This window comes from Rhinolophus sinicus, chromosome 3 (assembly GCF_057876585.1).
Source record: "Rhinolophus sinicus isolate RSI-liver-muscle chromosome 3, RSI-T2T, whole genome shotgun sequence".
NCBI classification, from domain to species: Eukaryota; Metazoa; Chordata; class Mammalia; order Chiroptera; family Rhinolophidae; genus Rhinolophus; species Rhinolophus sinicus.
The window spans coordinates 157,578,693-157,597,913 of record NC_142503.1 but is presented as its reverse complement, the minus strand read 5'-3'; the positions used below and the strand labels follow the sequence as shown (position 1 = coordinate 157,597,913).

The following is a 19,221-nucleotide window of genomic DNA, read 5'->3' as shown; positions in this document are numbered from 1 at the left end:
CAGATCTTTTTCCAGGCATACAAATAAATCTATTAAAATCAAAATGTATCTGTTATTCAGATATCTAGATAAGATTTTGCTTAATAAAATATAATATTCTAATAGTTTTATAACATGAACTTTCCATGCCATTAAATGCTCTTTGGTTGTGTAGTACGGTGGCTCTAACATCATATAATAACTCCACATTGTTCGACATTTAGGTAGTTTCAAGTTATTTGCTATAATAAACAACTGATAATGGACATCTTGAATTACTTTCTTAAGGTGAATATATAAAATCATATTGATAGTGTCAAATTGCCTTTCAAATATATCATACCCACATATTTGCATTCCTATCACTTATTCAACACACTATTTTCATTTATTTTTATTATCTCATAGCAAAAAATAGTATTGTTTTAATTTTCATTTGATCACTAATGAAGGTGAACACTTTCTAATATGCTTATTATTGACAAATTTCTCATTATTTAAATCTATTTAATTTCTTATTTTGGTTATTGAAGCATTTAGAAACCAAGTTCACAGAACAAAGGATGCTGTGTCACTCTAATCTACTAGGTTCTTGAGTATCAAATACTGTTGTGGTTGGAATTACGTCCCCTCAAAAGATATGTTGAAGTCCTAACCCCTGGTTCCTCTGAATGTGACTTTATTTGGAAATAGGGTGTTTGCAAATGTAATCAAGATGAGGATTAACTTGCATTAAAGGGAGGGGTCCTAAATCCAACGACTGGTGTACTTATAAGGTGAGATTTAGAGACACAGACATATAGGAAGAAGGCCAGGTGTTGACAAAGGCAGAGAGTAGAGATTAACATGTGTCTATAAACTAAGAAACACCAACGATTGTTGGAAACCATCAGAAGCTAGAAGGAGGCAAGGAAGGATCCTTTCCCAGAGCCTTCGGTGGGAACAAGGCCTTGCTGATACTTTGATTTCAGACTCCTAGTCTTCAGAACAGTGAAAGAATAAATTTCTGATGTTTTAAGCAAACTAATTTATGGTACTTTGTTACAGTAGCGCTAGGAAACTAATACAGGCATCAAGTGGCAAGAATTCAGACAGGGAGGGATTAATACATTTACCTGGATATACTTGATTCCAGAGTTTGATTAGTGAGAATTCAAATAGTGAGCGATAACTGTATTTGTGTTTTTCTTTCTGTTATTACATATTTGTGTCCTTCAATTATGGTTATCTTTTTTTCTGATTGATTTTAAAGAGTTTTTTATATATTTTATATATATGGATATTACGCTTTCATTTATGACTATTTCTCCATAGATTAGTCTTTTTGTACATAATTTGCTTTAGTACAATTATTTTGTGGATTAAACTCTATGGGGAGTTTGATCTATGGAACAGTTGGCATATATTAGATGTTTAATAAGTCCACGAATGTTTACACAACTTTATTCATAACTATCAAAAACTGGAAACAATCCAGGTGTTCATCAAGTGCTGAATGAATAACCAAGCTGTACTGCATCCATACAATGGAATACTATTCAGCAATAAAAAGGAATGAACTACTGATACACAACAACACAGATGAATCTTAAATGCACGATACTCATTGATAGAAGCCAGACCCAAAAGGCTACATACTATGTGACAATTTGGAAAAAACTCAAAATATCGCATTAATGATTTTATTTATATGACATTCTGGAAAAGGCAAAACAGGAGACAGGAAACGGAGATAGAAAACAGGTTAGTGGTTGCCAGGGACCGGGAGCAGGGGAAAAGGTTGACTATAAGGGAACATTTTTGCAGGTGATAGAAATGTTCTGTATCTTGATTATGCGAGTGGTTATATGACTGGATGAATTTATAAAAACTCTTAGAACTGAACTCTAAAAGGGTGACATTTACTCTATGGAAACCGAACTTTTAAAAACTCACAATTTTAGGATTACTGAATCGTGTTTAAAAACCACATAAGTTTTTCATACCTCATAGATAAATGGATCTTTACAGATTCCTTTCTTTTCTTCATCAACTTCCCTGAAATGCAGAACCACATGTGAAAAAACAGGGCTATACCATAGTATTCTGTCATTTAAACTTAGAAGTTAATCATCACTTCATCTCTGTGAGAGACACAAGTGAGAAAAGCAGAATTCAACGGCTTCTCAGAGGCAGCAGGAAATTAGAGTACCTACCTCTACTCTTACATTTTTTAAAACACATTACTAGCCAAATGTAATTTATCACATGACTTTTGGAAAGAAACAAATGACTGGATTTTCATCTGTCACTGATTCAGTGGGCAACCACACAGAAGTTATTTGAAGATCCCAGGCAGTAGATTTCTACGGCTAAAATGGTAGCATTTATCCTCCCTCCATTTTTATGAGCTGTTACTGAAATATTAGTAAATTTGACGATGATAAACAATTTCCCTTTAAAAATGTAAAAACAAAAGTCTAGAATATCATCTAATAATTATCATTTCAGTCAAGAAAGTTTTAAAATAGTGATCCCAAAGCACGTAAACTATAATCCATTAATATACCAAAATGCACATCAGTCTGATCTATACTCTAAAAAAGAATCTTTAGAGTCCTAAAGGAATCCAGTGGAATTGTTTCAGAATACCAATTATTTTTTTATTTACTCTATGACTTACTGAAATAAAAATAGGAGAGATTAGGCCTATCAGTGACTGACTGATTCACTTTTGCCATTTTGGACAAGACTGTGTCTTATTCTTAAAAATGTTTGTCTTTTAGGTATAACTCAGGGATGTTATTCAATCAATCATTCAACAATCATTTCTCAAGCATGTGTACATTTCTCAAACCATAGAATGAAATATATAGCAGTTAATAAAAATAATGAAACAGATCTATAGGCTCTCATTTTGAAAGCTATTCAAGACATTGTTAGTTTAAAAAAGGTAGTGCTCCTTCTACAGTGATCAAAAAATTGACAAGAATTACCACTTTTGTAAGCAGGGAGAAAAGCAATAAAGATAAACAATGAAAAGTTATGGCATTTAGAAAATAAGGGGTTAGATGACATCAGTGGTTCGCAAAGTGTGGTGTCAGGCCAGCAGCATCTGCTTCCCCTGTCATTTGTTAGAAAGGCAAATTCTTGGCCACCACCCTCCCTCCCAGCCCCGCCCCCCATACCTATTAATCAGAAACCCTAGAGGTGGGGCCCAGAATCTGTGTTTTGACTATTCTCCTAGTAATTCTCATGCGCACTCAAATGTGAGAACTACTGGATTCGATTTTTACGTTGGATGCAGAACTAGAGAGAATCCTCTTTGGTACTAGTACGTCACTGTACCAATAAAATGAAGTCTTAGAGCACAGTGAAATTAAAGGTGCTTTACAAAGCCAACGCACCATCACGTTATCAATTACAGCTGTAGCTCATATGGTAACTATCTCGAATAGGCTATAACATCTTTCACACCAGCTAGGCTTCAAACAAGTGAAGGATGCCAACATGTAGTATATGTACTGGAAGGTGCCTCTAATATACTGCGAGTTGTATGCATTATTAGAACGAATAAAATGTCCCTTGGAAAACTTGTCACATTCCACCTCAGTTGATAGCGTACAGGCATTTTCTCCTAAACTGGACTACAACCAAGCCCCCCCCCAACCCCCCCCGAGCCAGCCCCACACTGGAGCAGATGACCCGCCTCTTCTCAACTCCCGGACCCCGGGAAAGCTGACTTAGTCTTTAACGTACGCGCCGCAGAGAACTGACAAGACGCTAATCTCTAAAGCTGCCGCAAGAGGCTTGGGGCAGGGACTGCGATACCCCGAGGGAGTAATGCTGTCCTCGCAACCTAGCCAACAGCAGGGGCTACAACTCACTGCAGGAGACGAGTGTAAAACTCTTCAGCAGCTCGGTTCATTCGCGACCACATCCCGCCTCGGTCTGACAGTAGATGCTGAACCGCCAAACCGAACTGCGCGCCGGACGCTGACGTCTGCAGACCTGACCCTTCCCGCCGGGACTACTTTTACTACCCCCACTGCTCCCAACAGGTCCCGTTTGTCCACAAGTTAAACTTTTGTTTTAGGGCACACAGCGGTTTTCCCTGTCCCAATAATTTTCCATTTCCGTATGAAAAAATTAAAATATATTACAGTAGTTGAAATGAAGACACCACGTCTCGCGAGAGTTGGCCACGCCTACTTACGAATTAGTCCGCGAAAAGGAGTCCTTCGTTTCTAGGCGCTATTGTTGGCTTGGAAGTCAATAGATACCGTAATTTCATGCATATGAAGAAATAATACCCTGTTTTTTGTTTTTTTAGAGTGGCAGAGAGATATTTTTATGTCTCTGGATTGGTTCTGAGGAGGAGCAAGGTGGGGGACGGGTTGAAGGTTACATATAGAACGCGGGAGTGCTAAGCATTTCCTTTTCCTGTGGGAGCCTCCGGGTTGAGAGGAGCGTGGCCGTCTCCTCTCCCCGCCATGGTGAGTGGAAGTTCTTTCGACTGGACTTTCCCATGCTCTCGGGCTCGGCATGAATGGGTTGGGGTTCAGGGCATGAAATCTGAAGGAGAGAACTCGAGGAAAAGGAGACAAGGACCAAAGGCCCCTGTTTCTGGGAGCTGGGTTATGCGGCAGCCATCTTAGAGGCAACGTGGGAGTCCCGGCACAGGGCGCGCCTGGAAGCAACACAGGAGGACACCAGATCATTCTTATGCGCAGAGGGACCTTCGGAATTCTAAATTTCCTTGATCTTAGAAGGCATGGGCTAAGACCGCACGTCTTAGACTTGCACGTTCGTGGGGCCTAAGACCGAATCGTGGTGCAATTCAATTTAGGGCTTTTTCCACGTGCTAATTAGTAAAGAATATTACATATTTTGAGATTTTGTTAAAGAAAAATTTCTCCTTTTTGAATTCTGTTCATCTTAAGAATTGCCATTATAAAAAGCTTTCTGGTCCCCTTAACCGTAAAATTGTTGTTTGCTGTCTCCTCCTAAGTTTTTTTAAGTCAGCTCATAGCGTGGCTAACATTAAATGTACTGCATTTCCACAAATAATGTCTGTATATGTACTGTGTAGTGTTCTGGGACATGAGTTTAGTGAACAAAATCGGCAAAAAAAAAAACACCCTGCTTGGATAGTAATTGAGTTAGGTAAAATATTACATAGTAATGTTTGATGGTAGTGCTGTGGACATAGGGGGTTGGAAAGGAGGCATTTGGGCTTGAAACAATGCTTTAAGTAGAAGAAGCCTTTGGTGGAGAAAAAAGGCTGCATCTACCAAGAAACCAGCAGCTGAGGAGGTAGTTAGGTTTTAAACAGAGTGATCAAGGAAACTTAGAGAAGATGGCCTGAAGGAGGTGAGTATGCTAATATCTTTCAGGAGAAGACGGTACCTCTGAGGGGTAAGGCTCTGTGTAGGGAGGAGTGCATCTGAAAGCATGGGAGATGAGATGGAGCAGATTGGGTAGGCCATATTCGGGACTAAGCTTTACTTTCGGGTGATCTTTGGAGGTGGTGTTTATATTCGTAAGTTTTGGAAGATGCGTTTAGAATCGGATGAAGGAGGTGAGGGTGGACGTGTGCAGTAGAGCTATGGTAGGCAAGATTTGCTGACATTTGGAATGAAAGAGTTGAGATGGTGGCTTTAAATAGAATTTTCAAACTTCACAGTATGGTTTTGATCATTTTGCTTTTAAGCCCTGGTTTGAAAGTTTAATGATAAACCATTCTCTTTGAAAATAAAATGATGTAGCAGAACTTGATTCTAAGTGTCTTTCCAGTGTGAGAGTTGATATTAATAGATTTGCTATGTTGGTAACTTAGCCTTTGTTTTAGCTTTAAGGATTGTCAACCTCACCAAATTCCATAGTCTAGTAACTTGAGTGTTTAATGGTAGTGTTGGCCTACATGAGAAGAGTGCCTGTGACACAGCTTGTCAATAAAAACATCTTTTCCTTTTTCCCAGGCGTGTGCTCGTCCGCTGATATCGGTGTACTCCGAAAAGGGGGAATCATCTGGCAAAAATGTCACTTTGCCTGCTGTGTTCAAGGCTCCCATTCGACCGGATATTGTGAACTTTGTTCACACTAACTTGCGGAAAAACAATAGACAGCCCTATGCTGTCAGTGAATTAGCAGGTATGGATTTAGATTTTTCATGGGTTGATACTGTAAGAGCTGCTTAACAGCAGTGATGAAATTCCACTCCATTGGTCCGTGTTTCTGAATCTCATGATTTTCCTGGATGTTCTGATGCTGTTTGCCACTATACATAATAGTCGTATTGGTATGGTTAGGTAGCTGAAACTTGTATTTATTCCAATTTCAGGTCATCAAACCAGTGCTGAGTCGTGGGGTACTGGCAGAGCTGTGGCTCGAATTCCCAGAGTTCGAGGTGGTGGGACTCATCGTTCTGGCCAGGGTGCCTTTGGCAATGTATCCTTTGCGTCACTACCTAAACTGGTCAGCCATCATGGAATTTAGCAGACGGGACCTGGTTTATTCATGTTAGTAATTTGAAAATATTTGTGTTGAAGACGCTAATAGTTCCCAGGTTGCTCTACACAGATTTGGAATCTGAAAACTTTTTTTGTCGAATATTAAAAGACAATAGGAGCTTGACATTAGGAAGTTTTGCTTGCCATGATGTCGTAATTTGCGTCATACTCTGTTCTCAGCGACAGTTGCCTGCTGTCAGTAAGCTGGTTCAGAAGGATGCCGACATTTCTCACTGAGCAAGACAACCTTTTTTAATTCCTAACATTGGAAAAATGTGGTTCTTAACTGGGAAAATAGATGTGTCGTGGAGGCCGCATGTTTGCACCAACTAAAACCTGGCGCCGTTGGCACCGCAGAGTAAACACAACGCAGAAGCGATATGCCATCTGCTCTGCCTTGGCTGCCTCAGCCTTACCAGCGCTGGTTATGTCTAAAGGTTTGTGATATTTTGTATTACAGGACTGGTATAAAATACACATTTTTTTCCCCTTCACCTGAACTTTTCATTCGTGTTAATAGCCTGTGTAAATTCTATTTATCCCAGAGTACCCAAATTTCCTTCTAAATAGTTGTAACTGAATCTAACAAGTAAGTCATCAGTGAATATTATGTAACTGGGGAAGTAATTCAAACACAGTGATTTAATATATTAGAAACTTCAACTAAAAACGTCATCTTGTTGTCTATTTTAACTGTCAAAATGATGAGATTCCACTTCATTGGTCCGTGTTTCTGAAACACATGATATTTGTGGAAGTTCTGATTTGGCATGTTGCATACCATTTTGCTTTCGTGGGTTAAATAAAATGTTTCTTGATATTTCAAAAAGTCCAGGGTAACCAGGTCAATGTTAATTGGCTTTGTTAGGTCATCGTATTGAGGAAGTTCCTGAACTTCCTTTGGTGGTTGAAGATAAAGTTGAAGGCTACAAGAAGACCAAAGAGGCTGTTTTGCTTCTTAAGAAGCTTAAGGCCTGGAATGATATCAAAAAGGTAGGTTTACTGGACACATTTGCAGTTTGGTAATCCTTCACAAGTCATGTCAGAATTTAATTTTCTAAAGATTATTGAAGGACAGTATTAACTTCAGTGGACATGAGCAGAGACTCTGGAACCACTACACTGCTTGACAATTGGATATATTCTGAGATGCATTTTTAGATGATTTTGTTGTCATGTGGACATAGCGTGCTTACACAAGCCTGGGTGGTGTAACTTGCACACCTAGGCTATGTAATATACCACTGTCAATATGCATTCCAGCACATAACTCGACTTGAGTTTGAATCCTGACTGCCATTGATGGCTGTGTTTTAATGTTAGGCAAGTCATTTCTATCTTTCCTCATCTGTAAAAATGGGGTTTTTAACTATGAAGATCTGTTACAGGAATCATCTTAATCAGAACACTAAATCCTCTCATTTTGTAGGTCTATGCCTCTCAGCGAATGAGAGCTGGCAAGGGCAAAATGAGAAACCGTCGTCGTATCCAGCGCAGGGGACCTTGCATTATCTATAACGAGGACAATGGCATCATCAAAGCTTTCAGAAACATCCCTGGTAATTCTTAGATTGCCAACGTGTTTTGATTGCCTATACTATGCAAGCTTACCCAGCTTTTTATTATGATGAGATTCTACTTTATGGTCCGTGTTTCTGAAACATGATTTTGTGGAACTTCTGGTTCTTGGGTGAATGCGTGTGTCATTTAGTGGTTGAAACTGCATAATTAATGATAGTTCTCAGGTACCTTAGGTAGCACATAAGCCATAAAGATAATTTGTGTTTCTTCTGTTGAAATATACATGCCCTAATTCTCTCCTCCTTTAAAAGGAATTACTCTGCTTAACGTAAGCAAACTGAACATTTTGAAACTTGCTCCTGGTGGGCATGTGGGCCGTTTCTGCATTTGGACTGAAAGTGCTTTCCGCAAGTTGGATGAGCTGTATGGCACGTGGCGTAAAGCCGCCTCCCTCAAGAGTAACTACAAGTACGTGTTCTTCATACTCACATATTGAACATAGATGTTTATATTGTGGATACTTACATGTCTCTGTTGAGGTTCGTGTTCTTCAGTCAATCACTTGTTTTTTCTTTCAGCCTTCCAATGCACAAGATGCTCAATACAGACCTTAGCAGAATCTTGAAAAGCCCAGAGATTCAAAGAGCCCTCCGAGCACCACGGTAAAGTTGTGATACTTAACAGTAATTCTTGCCCCAACCTCATACAACGGGTTAGTTTTTAAACTGTGTCTACTTTTTGATAGCAAAAAGATTCATCGCAGAGTCCTGAAGAAGAATCCACTGAAAAACCTGAGAATCATGTTGAAGCTAAACCCATATGCAAAGACCATGCGCCGGAACACCATTCTTCGCCAGGCCAAGAATGTAAGTGATAATTTGGTTTTTGCTAATATATTAAGTTTTTAGAAGGATTTGATTTTTAGATTTTCTTCCTGATTTGTTGCAGCACAAGCTCCGGATGGATAAAGCAGCAGCAGCTCTAGAAGCCAAATCAGATGAGAAGGGGGTTCCAGGCAAGAAGCCCGTGGTAGGAAAGAAAGGAAAGAAGGCTGTTGGCGTTACAAAGCCGAAGAAGCCTTTGGTGGGAAAAAAGGCTGCAGCTACCAAGAAACCAGCAGCTGAGAAGAAGCCTGCAGAAAAGAAACCTACCACAGAAGAAAAGAAGCCTGTGGCATAAACTTAAATTTGTTTATTGAAAGTCAAATCACTTTGGACAGCTAATTTTGAATAAAGGGCTCAGAAGCAAAGAGAAACATGACTTGTTGGGAGTGTTGTGTGAATCATTTGCTAGTCTGGTATGAAATGGAGCATTGGATTTATACTAAATCCATGTTGTTGAATGGAAAGGGGTGTTCCATAAATCTGGATATAAAATCCGTTTTGTAAGTGCCATATTTTGCCGTGTATAATGACATACACGCCTGTGTTTTTGGACCAAGTTTTCAGGAAAACAGAATTAGTACTAATGTATAATGGGTATCCTTATTTCCCCCTCCTAAATGTGGGCCAAAAAGTGCACACAGCAAAATACAGTAACGTCTTGAGAAAGATGGTTAAAAGACTTGTCTCAGAAATATACAAAAGCTGTTAGAATTTAGCCTCTCCACCAAAAAAACCCCACACTGGAAAATTCCATAAAGATTTGACATCTTCAGTAACCACAAGAGGGCAGAGTCTACATATATTGGGGTGCAGCAGTAAGAAACAGTTCCCTCAGAAATGTTAACCTACTGTAATAGAACTGCTCTTGGAGGAAATGCTTGCCACCCTTAATTTTGGCCCTTGAAAGTGCCAGAAGCATCTCAGAACCACTTGTGTAGTTTCGTTTTAACTAGATGAATATATTGCCCAAACATGGTGCAGAGGAGTGTACCCACAAGTGTTCTTTGCTAAAGTTTTTAATTTGTTCTGTGAATGTCTTTTCACCCTAGAGTTTACATGATTCCTACTCTTGTCCCATGTCAGGATCTTGACGTCCCACCCCCCACTGGCAGTCTGAAATCCACAGGGTGATGTATAATCCCGTTTGCAGTTTCTAGAGCTCTCAGTTCCCCAACACAAAGACACCACCTCAATCCAATTTGTTAGCGTTGCTCAAATTTCATGCTCTAATTTGCGCGGACCTCCTGGGATATACATTCTGGTGGCCGGGAATCCTTGCCCACAAAAACCAGTAGGGTGCGTGTGCCGTGCTAAGTGCTGACGAGACTGGCCGTGCCTTCAAATGCGTTTGCAGGTTTTGTGGCGTTAAAATAGCCTCTTGTTCAACTGAAGCATTTGATACTCGATACTTGACCGTTTTAATCTCCAGGTTCTTGACCGCTCCAACGCCCTGTGCTTTAGGAATCCTGACCATTCGAATCGGTATTTCCGTTTAAAACCCGGGTTTGTCCCGCGGCAGAGCGGGCAGGAAGTACCCATCTCATGTGCCACCAGGCCGGCCCAGTCCACTTCCGTTTCCGGGAACGTGGAGGCCGTGGCGTCATCACCGAGCGCCTGACCGACTAGGTGGCGTGGAGGCCCGGGGCGTGAGGGGACGCGATGCTAAGCCGGCTCCAGGAGCTGCGGAAGGAGGAGGAGACGCTGCTCCGGTTGAAGGCGGCACTGCACGACCAGCTGAACCGGCTCAAGGTGACTCCGCGGCACCCACCCCGCCGCTGCCCCTACCCCAGGCCGCCTGGCTCTACGCTAACCCCTGGCGTCTGCGGCGCCCCGCTGCTACCGGCGATCCCTCCCTCACCTGCCGTTGGGGTGCTGACCTGGTGGCTTACAATCCCCTGGAGAGCTTGTTCTGAGATCAGGGACCCACTTCAGAATCTTGATCCTGCAGGTCTAGGTTGACGCCCAGCAGCCTGCACGTAGGGCAGGTTCACTCCTATACCCGACACCCCAGAAATGCCCCTGCCCCCCACGACACACGCTGAGGAAGTGCGATCTCCGTAAGGCTCGCCGCGACGTCCCCCCTCCCACCGACCTCTTCCTCCCGAGCTCCTACAGCATTTACTAGCCACTATTTCCAAGCTTGTATTGCCGCCGCTTGAAACAGCTCTAGCACTGCAAAGCTAGAAGAGTCGCACCCTCTCCCGTTCTGCGAAGACAGAGGCCCGAGAGAAGAGACTTGTCGCAGAGTTCCCAGGAGCTTTTCTTCCGAGGTACTGACTCCACGACCTTGCCAGGCAGTGGAGATTTGGTCCCATCAGGACCATTTCCCAGGGCTGTGGAGTTCGGCCCCTGGGATGATGCTGACGATCCCTGCTCAGCACCCTTCCACAGGATCTTTTAAGTCCCAACCAGATGAGGGTTGTGAAAGCCCTTTGTAAACTGAAAGCATTGTACAGCTGTGACATACCAAAATAGTAAGCATTTTTCCTCAAGACAGTTGTGATGGCTGACATTTATGTTCTCGTAGCATCAAAGTACCTGTACACGTCCCTAATGTGTTGATGATGACTTCCAAAGCCTAGATTCCTTTAGCTCCCAGAAACACTTCCATTCTCCCTGCTTTCAGTTTTTCATTACTGGGTAGACAAGCTTAAGTGTTGGGAATCTGCCCTCTGTGGAATCAAAAGATGATACTTGGCTTTTTTTAAGGGCATACTTGTGTTTTCTGCCCAGGGCTGGGAGGTCTGCGGGAGTGAAATCCTTGGCTCAGCTGGAATTCCTGTACACCCCAGGCTTTCTTTGCTCATTTTCTTTAAAGGCAGGGAAAGCTTATGAGCCCCACCCTTTCTTCTAGAGCTGCACTGAGATTACAGTTTTCACTTCCTCTTGTGATGCCAACCTTTTACAACATGGACAATTTTCCCACATCAGGAGCCCAGTGAAATAGTAAGGAAAATGTCTTTAACTCTTTTCTAGGTTGAAGAACTGGCCCTCCAATCAATGATTAATTCCAGAAGAGGGGATGAGACACTGTCTTCCCAACCTGCACCTGAACAGTCACATGATGTAAGCTCAATCAAGTGTGGGCCTAGGGAGGGAAGACAAAGTCCATTCTGCTTTCATGCTGCTTGGAGATCAAAACCTGTTGTAAATCACATTATTGAGCCCAAAAGACTCTGGGAAGTGCTGTTAAGAATTTTCTAGTTCGATAAACTGTCTATTCCATAATATTGTTTTAGACAGGGAACAGCCCACCTTTATACCAGCTGGTTACACTTTGACTCACTAATTTGGGTACTGTTATATTACCTCCACCATCCTAGTCATCCATCCTCTCTAGTTACTCTAATGAACCCAAGGAGTGTGTGGAGATCTTTGCACGGATATGTCCAACTCTTACCACTCTGAATAAGTAAGTTTGGGGTTCAAAAATAGAGTGTAGCCTCAACTACAAAGCATAGCGCAAAAAGTGAGTTCTAGTTTTCATCATATTCCCCTCTTACCTACCACAGGCCCTCAATGTAAATCAGTAAAATCATCCTCTTTTTAAATACACCATATTTTAGCAGTTCTTCTCCCAGATGTGTGTTAAGCTGTTTAAACCCATTTGAAAGCAGCACATCTAAGTCAGTGTAATTCTTATGTAAGAACTGTATTTGTATATCAGGTAACATTCTAGAGAATTTACCTTCTCATTTTGGCAATGGAGGCTTATTGGGGTAGAATTTGGAGAAACAGGCAAGTAGCCATACCTCTAGTGGTAAATATTGGAAATGAATATGCAACTGAGATTTGGCTTTAAAACATTTTTAAGAATTTGCTGTTTTAAGGCCAGTGTCCTTCCTACTAATCCATAATGTCCTTGGCAAAGCAGATGTTGGTGCATGTAGACAATGAAGCATCGATCAACCAAACTACACTGGAGTTGAGCACAAGGAGCCATGTGCCAGAAGAGGAGGAGGAAGAAGAAGAATCAGATTCCTGAAGGGGAAAGAGCGAGATTTAGTTACACAAATGTCTAAGTCTCATGAACTTGCGCTCTTCAAAGAATTCTTGCCATGGGTCCCATGGCCTGCTTTAAAGGGAAGCAAAAACTTTAGGAGGATGTGTACTTGTAAAAATGGTTCCATCAATAATTCAAGTTTCAGAATGCTTGAACAAAAATCAGTGACACAAAAGCAAAGATGCAATGTTGAGCATTGAGCAATATGGGTGGTGCTGTGTCTATTCTGGTCAGATGCAGTAATTGTGTCCAAAACAGAAAATTTCCTCCGAAATTCTATTGAGAAAGTCTGGCATTTGCAAAAAGGGCAGAGTGTAAATACAGCCTTTCCAATCAACAATGCCTCTTTTAAGAAAACCAATTAGAGGCTGTTTGCATACCACTGAACCCTTGTAAGCAGAGCCCCAGTTTAGCAGAGAAAGATGATGCGGACAGAGAGCCACTTGAGAGCACAAGCTGTTGCTATCTCTCAGTGACATCACAACACACTGCCCACTACAGACTGCTTTGTGCGCCTGTCATCACATAGAGGTTGAGACATCTCTATGGTAAAATGTGCTTAGAAATAAATTAGATAAGTCACCTTCATGCAGCTTGCTGGTTTCCAAATAGCAACAGGGAAATGGGTCAGTTCCTTCTCTGGGGAAAATAGTACAGACGGATGGTTTAAAACGTATTTCTGGACTTAGAAAATGTGCCTTTACAGAAAGAATAACGAGGGGTGGCCGGTTAGCTCAGCTGGTTAGAGTACAGTGCTCTTAACAAGGTTGCCGGTTCGATCCCCACATGGGCCACTATGAGCTGCACCCTCCACAACTAGATTGAAACGACTACTTGACTTGGAGCTGATGGGTCCTGGAAAAACACACTTAAATAAAAGTTTTTTTAAAAAAGGAATAACTGCTTGGGAAACTGGATTTTTATAATAAAGAGATGACAATTACAAAATAAGTATTCTTAAAACTTGATATTTGAAGGTGAGATTCATTTCTTACTCTTAATAATATACAGTTAAATAGTTGGTTAACTTTATAAAACTAATTTGCTTTGTCCAAGTAACAAAAGCCAAACAAAATACAAAGAACCTTTTGAAGCAGAACTTCTTATGTAACTGTTCCAGAAGAGAGAACACGGACATATCTGTTAATCATCATTTCATTATTTTGAGTTATTTTGAACTACTCTTACAGGAAATAGCTGAAAGTGTAAATGAGCATGTTTCTTGGAAAACACAGTATGAAGATAGCTTTGCAATGAAAAGCATCAAGATATACATTTTGGGGGTCTAATTTAAAATATGAGGATGGGTTTTTAAGAACTAGAAAATTGGCTAGGAATTCTAACTCTACCACTACTAATCGCTTGCTCTCTCACCTCTCTGCAACTCTCACTTTCTCATCTGTAAAACGAGGGTATTCACCTCTGCTCTTGCAATTTTTACAGGTTACTGTGAGGTGCTAATGAGATACCACTGAAAAATCCAGCTATTGCTGGTGTCTCAGAAGTTTGAGGAAGGAATCGGGTGTGGGGAACTCAAAACAGACTGATGCAGGGGACATCCTTCTTGAGAATGATCATTCTTGGTGATCACTGGAAAAAAATCTTTTGCTTCTCAAAATGTGGTATCTTTGGATATGAACAGAGGATTTAAAAACACTCCTCAAAAAATACTGAGCATGAAAGCGTTCAGGTCCAGGCTGTAGACTCCAGGGTTCTCCATTCCTTCCTCCTCAGGTGCAATTTGCACATTTAAATGCGACATTCACAGTAGTGGTGGCATCTTCTCTGTTAGCAAAAGACACAGTCTGAGGAGGGTGTGGGTCTTAAACCTCAGCCTGAATGTATGTCAAAAATGCGTATGTTAGACTGTTGACTTAGAACAGATATTAGCCTCACAGCAACAAAAAAATGACTGATTAGCTCAGGCGGCAGTATATACACAACACTGGCCAGTGGTTAAAGCTCCGAATTCCAAGCTTGTATTCCAAGCTCTGGTAGATTCAGAGGGGAACGACCTGCTCAGGAGGTTTACCCAAGTTCTGTTTTTAATTTGAAAACAAAGTAGGCCTTTACTTTGGCTTTCTATAACCTGCCCTCTCGAAGAAGAAAATGGGGGAAGAGGCGCTGACCAGGCAGCCTAACATGTATTTCAAGTTCCAAAAGTCAATTTTCAAAGAAGGAAAGGGTACCAGTGGCCAGCTGGGACATGGCCTTGTTTTCTGTGACCTCGCTGCAGGCAGGACAACACCAGCATCAGGCATATTCCTGCTCTCCAGAAGGTGTAGTTAAGTATAACTGGTGCAAGGGGAAACCATTGCTCAGTGAAACAAAATAGCACGGACAGACCATACCGGGTGATGGCTCCAGTGCCAGCCAGGTACCCTGGCCACCAGCAAGGTGCTCCTGTGAGAGTACCAGCCCCTGCCAACTGCTTTTCCCTTATAGAAAGAGATGGAAGGAATAGATGGGATCTGTCCACAGAAAAAGTGGTTGGCAGAGTCACAGATAAGGGTGTTTGCTGAGACAAGTTGGACAAAATCCAAAGATAGGGATTACAGGAAGCCCCATTAGTCCAAAGCACTGAATTTATCCTCAGAGGGGCATTTCACCTTCCAGCTGCTTGCCTATCTTTATCTCTATCCTCACAGCAATGCTTGGCTAAATCATCTGATTTCTTGTGTGCTAGAGACATTGAACATCCTACCACAAAAGGAGAAATACCTATCAGCCTTTTAACTTTAGTATATTTATTAGAATAAGAGATTATTTGTTAAACATCTGGATTAAAATGGTTAAAAGGATTTTCATACAATTTTTAGGCACTATACACACTGTTGTTTACAATAGCATCAGTAATTGGATTGGGGAAAGATAAATCTCATACATTTTAATGCCTTGATTCATGTGTAACATTCAAAGTAACTCCATTTTAGAAACACTAATCCAAACTTAGAGACATATACCACTAAATATCCCACACAGTATATTTAAAAATAAATATAGAAGTACAACCAGAAGTCTACAAATCATCAAAGTAGACTGGTAGGCCCCAATTATCATGGCAGTGCAGGGCTCTGGCTAGATTTTGATGGAAATTGCTGAATTCTACACCAAAAGCAAAAACAACAAAATAACATGATAAACACTTTCTGATGCTCATTTTCATAGTAGCAAAGCATGCTTCACATGCATTGCCTGTGAAGGATCTTACAAGGCTCCTTCCTCAAGTAGAAAGAAGGTATGCCTGGCAAGAATGAAGTACCACCAAGTGTCAAAGAATCCCCAAAATACAGGCGGCCAGCCAGTCACGGTGAGGAAAGCAGTGCAATTTTCAGTAAGAATGACAACCCACAGTCACCAAAGTTTCACTGTAATTCAGAGTTGCGCATGTTTTGATCATCGATATACATACACAAAAATAGCCCCAAGCACAAAGCCAATCTACTTAGGGAAATAACAATAGTAACAAGAATACAGTAATATTCAAAATGACACGAATAGAATTTTGGCACATGCTGTGTTCTTCATCCTTTGTCATAGGTGAAATAAATGCACATGTGAACAGAGACAGGCATGGGAACGAGGCCCAAAAGCAACATGGCAGGCCACTGGGCAGGGGACCTGCTCTGTGCTGTTTTTCAAATGCTCACACACCAGCCGCATGGGTTGGTGTGCTGGGCTGGTTAAGGCCGATGGTGGAGCAGAGCCAACCTGCAAAATCCACTTCCTCAGCATCAGATCTCTTGATAAAAGCATGAACCTGCGTGTGAGGAAATGGAAAGGAAGCGGTGGGAAAAAGCTACCAAGAAGGAAAATGCAAGAGTCCTGGTGGGTCTAGAGCAGGGGTGTTCAAACTTTTTTCAACGTTTTTCACCAAGGGCCATATGCGGTAAAGTACACAAACAGCCGAGCCCCTCACTCGAGGTGAAGTGCATATTGCCTCACCTGGTTTATTTAAGTAAACTAAATATATTTTTGGAATTTGCTGCGGGCCAATTAATAATGGATCATGGGCCGCAGTTGGCCCGCGGGCCGCAGTTTGGATACCCCTGGTCTAGAGCTTGTGCCACACTTGGAAGGAGCTCCTGAAGCCTGCCCTTGAGCAGCAGTGGGGCCAGGAAAGCGGGCCAGCTGCAGCACAGGCCGCTCTGCCTGGTTCCGCCAGCACACCAGTGTGAGGCCCTGGGCCCGCTCTCACACTGAATGGGGACAGCAGCTCTGCCTTCAATGCCCCACAGGGTAGTGAGAAGGAACAAAGGAAATGATGGACTTGGAAGTGTGTTACACCCTACAGGCTCTCCGAGGCATGTGAGCTCAGATATTTGCAGTATTCCTGCCCAACTCCTCCCCCAACTACTGCCACCAAATGAGGGGAGACAAGTGGAGAGGGTGCTGAATGGAAGGTGAGCCAGTCAGTATTAGGAAAAAACCCTGTTCCCGTGAAGGGGTGGGCTGGCCCTTTCCCTGGACTCCTCGGGCTGCAGGGCCACCCGCTTTTCCTTCAAACTGATGGGAGGACACAGACTGACTGTGGTATCCTGCAGTTGCAGGGTCAGCTGGACCGCAGTGGTCAAGGCAGAGCAGGGAAAGGACTCAAGAAGTACTGGATGGATAACTGACAGGAGAATCTAAAATAAGTGGACTTACCATGAGCTGCTTCAAATCTGCTCTCTCTGCAGGATTTTTTATTAAGCTTAAAGGAAGAAAGATAATGTGAAAACTATTGCCAGGAGCTGGCTCTAACTCCAACGACTTCCGTTTGCCTGCCTGCCCTCCCCACATCCTAGAGGCGCTGAGGATGCCCGAGCCTTATTCACCTTCCTGTTCTTAGCAGAAGGTCATGCCCACAGTAGGTTAAATGTTTGCTGAACTAAGGTCAAGAGGCAATATGCCAATCCCTATAGAGCAAGTGCCAAAAGCAGCTGCTATTTTACCCACTGCTATTGTCAGGCCACCTAAGTCTAGAAGAAGGGCAGTAGCCGAAGGGATCACAGGAGAGGGAAAAGAGCAAAGCCATGCTCCCAAGTTGAGGTGGGGAGCCTGACAAAACCAGGGTACTCTTCCAGAGAACAAGGAGCCGACTCACCATTTATTCACAAAATCTTGAAATTCCAGACTGAACACTCCACTGGGCAGTTTTGGAGGAGGCTACAAATAAGGACATGTCAACACATAAATGCCCGGTTTCCTGCCCCAGCCGTCCCCTTCCCACGCCCACCTCTGGGCAGTGCTGCCCTTACCCAGTCAAGGAAAGGCATGGGTAGGAGGCCAATGGCTGCCTGCTGGGTCACTGGTAGAACCACTGGTCTCAAACCAGTTAGAACTGGGGCCACGTGAGTGTTCTAGCACTGACTTATCTAGTGACTGAACAAATCACTGTTCCTCTTGAGTCTCAGTTTACCCTTCTATGAAAGGAGGAGGGCCTAATGATCTCTGGGGACCCTTTCCAGCTCACACTCTACCAGTGTAAATCTTGGAGTGTGGCAAGGAAACAACCAGCAATTACTAGTAGTAGCAGCCAGGGGCGATATGCAATCCACCAGGCAGTCCAGCCCAGACAGCTCCTGTGGAAGTCACAGAAGACTAGCTCACTAAGTAATAAAATGCATATCCCTCTTCTGAAGCCTGAAGGAGAAGAGAAAGGTTAGTAAAACATTAACTGGTAGAGGGCTGGGTCTGGAGGAATGTTAGCTGCGCGCTCACTCCAGGAATAAGGCTATGGACAGGCATTAGAGCAAGAGCACGGACCACAGCTTTGTTTTTCTGGGGCAGGGAGGGGAGATCACACAGGGCTACACAGGACAAGGCCCTGGAGCACCCGGCTCGTGCTCCACGCAACTCAGGAAACGTGACCCACGCTCGTACCCTGTGCTGGGACTGTGTGCGGCTTCCTTGTGAGTGGACATCCAGACACTGCCCAGGGTGACACTGCTCTGATGCACTGCCCAAATCAACAGGTGATTCGAGACTAAAAATTAAATACTGACAACTATCAAAAGAGCCCCGCCTAGCCCTCTTGCCCAGAACAGCAGGTGAGTCAGCCTACGCCGAGGCCCAGCTTTGAGGCCCACCCTGCAGACTGTCCTGTCCCTGCTGCTAAGAGGGATGAAGGCAACACTCGAGGGGGATGAAGGCAACATTCGAGGGGGAGGCCAGGCCAGTCCTGAGGAGGAGGGAGCCAGGCAAGGGCGGGGCTGTGCCAGCAGGGTGTGACGTGCAGGCACCTGTCACCCTCCAGGGAGGCTGGGGAGGAGTACGAGGTAAGGAAGAGCACTAGGTGGGAAGAACACGAGCCTAGCTCCTCACCTGTATGAAGAGGATACAAAACCACTTTGACCCACCT

At 42.9% G+C, this 19,221-nt stretch overlaps 4 protein-coding genes and 4 non-coding genes across 11 annotated transcripts in view; 6 read left to right on the top strand and 2 right to left on the bottom strand.

Annotated features, from left to right (window-relative positions):
* The window catches only part of ZWILCH (zwilch kinetochore protein), a 31,359-nt gene extending 27,215 nt beyond the window's left edge, over positions 1–4,144 (bottom strand). The window contains exons 1-2 of one of the 2 annotated variants that reach the window (XM_019725610.3): positions 3,846–4,144; positions 1,965–2,016 (exon numbers count right to left, since the gene is read on the bottom strand). In XM_019725610.3, coding sequence (XP_019581169.3) covers positions 1,965–2,016; positions 3,846–3,898 — 105 coding nt within the window. In that variant the 5' untranslated portion in view covers positions 3,899–4,144. Of the gene's footprint in view, positions 1–1,964; positions 2,017–3,717; positions 3,784–3,845 lie in introns of those variants that run through there. The other variant, XM_074327529.2, reaches the window with a different exon arrangement.
* A 54-nt stretch (positions 4,145–4,198) lies between these two features.
* On the top strand, positions 4,199–9,251 carry RPL4 (ribosomal protein L4). The gene is made up of 10 exons (XM_019725607.3): positions 4,199–4,454; positions 5,940–6,111; positions 6,302–6,408; positions 6,769–6,907; positions 7,339–7,463; positions 7,900–8,029; positions 8,303–8,459; positions 8,570–8,653; positions 8,737–8,857; positions 8,940–9,251. The coding sequence occupies exons 1-10, from the start codon at positions 4,452–4,454 to the stop codon at positions 9,168–9,170; spliced, it is 1,269 nt and encodes a 422-aa protein (XP_019581166.2). The 5' UTR covers positions 4,199–4,451; the 3' UTR covers positions 9,171–9,251.
* LOC141570859 (small nucleolar RNA SNORD18) lies at positions 6,160–6,230 on the top strand. The gene has a single exon (XR_012495304.1). It is a non-coding gene; the product is annotated as a small nucleolar RNA SNORD18 (small nucleolar RNA).
* On the top strand, positions 6,612–6,710 carry LOC141570861 (small nucleolar RNA SNORD16). The gene has a single exon (XR_012495306.1). It is a non-coding gene; the product is annotated as a small nucleolar RNA SNORD16 (small nucleolar RNA).
* Positions 7,167–7,238, top strand: LOC141570858 (small nucleolar RNA SNORD18). Its single transcript, XR_012495303.1, has one exon. It is a non-coding gene; the product is annotated as a small nucleolar RNA SNORD18 (small nucleolar RNA).
* On the top strand, positions 8,090–8,157 carry LOC141570860 (small nucleolar RNA SNORD18). Its single transcript, XR_012495305.1, has one exon. It is a non-coding gene; the product is annotated as a small nucleolar RNA SNORD18 (small nucleolar RNA).
* A 1,197-nt stretch (positions 9,252–10,448) lies between the features above and the next one.
* On the top strand, positions 10,449–13,846 carry SNAPC5 (small nuclear RNA activating complex polypeptide 5). 2 transcript variants are annotated; one of them, XM_088797316.1, is made up of 4 exons: positions 10,474–10,624; positions 10,824–11,145; positions 11,852–11,941; positions 12,750–13,846. In XM_088797316.1, the coding sequence occupies exons 3-4, from the start codon at positions 11,876–11,878 to the stop codon at positions 12,858–12,860; spliced, it is 177 nt and encodes a 58-aa protein (XP_088653442.1). In that variant the 5' UTR covers positions 10,474–10,624; positions 10,824–11,145; positions 11,852–11,875; the 3' UTR covers positions 12,861–13,846. The 2 variants fall into 2 exon arrangements, with proteins under 2 accessions (XP_019581167.1, XP_088653442.1); XM_019725608.3 differs by lacking the exon at positions 10,824–11,145 and having other exon boundaries at positions 10,449–10,624.
* A 1,759-nt stretch (positions 13,847–15,605) lies between these two features.
* Positions 15,606–19,221, bottom strand: part of MAP2K1 (mitogen-activated protein kinase kinase 1) — a 70,651-nt gene continuing 67,035 nt past the window's right edge. For both annotated transcript variants that reach the window (XM_019725605.3, XM_019725606.3), the window contains exons 9-11: positions 17,965–18,026; positions 17,526–17,571; positions 15,606–16,638 (exon numbers count right to left, since the gene is read on the bottom strand). In XM_019725605.3, the coding sequence (XP_019581164.1) occupies positions 16,525–16,638; positions 17,526–17,571; positions 17,965–18,026 (222 nt within the window). In that variant the 3' untranslated portion in view covers positions 15,606–16,524. The remainder of the gene's footprint in view (positions 16,639–17,525; positions 17,572–17,964; positions 18,027–19,221) is intronic.

Excerpts from the sequence above, each read along its gene's own strand:
- SNAPC5 (XM_019725608.3), top strand. The coding sequence starts at position 10,535 with ATGCTAAGCCGGCTCCAGGAGCTGCGGAAGGAGGAGGAGACGCTGCTC. Across the intron at positions 10,625-11,851 it reads ACCAGCTGAACCGGCTCAAG|GTTGAAGAACTGGCCCTCCA; the intron begins GTGACTCCGCGG and ends ACTCTTTTCTAG. Across the intron at positions 11,942-12,749 it reads CACCTGAACAGTCACATGAT|ATGTTGGTGCATGTAGACAA; the intron begins GTAAGCTCAATC and ends TTGGCAAAGCAG.
- RPL4 (XM_019725607.3), top strand. Across the intron at positions 6,908-7,338 it reads AGCGCTGGTTATGTCTAAAG|GTCATCGTATTGAGGAAGTT; the intron begins GTTTGTGATATT and ends TGGCTTTGTTAG. Across the intron at positions 8,030-8,302 it reads AGCTTTCAGAAACATCCCTG|GAATTACTCTGCTTAACGTA; the intron begins GTAATTCTTAGA and ends CTCCTTTAAAAG.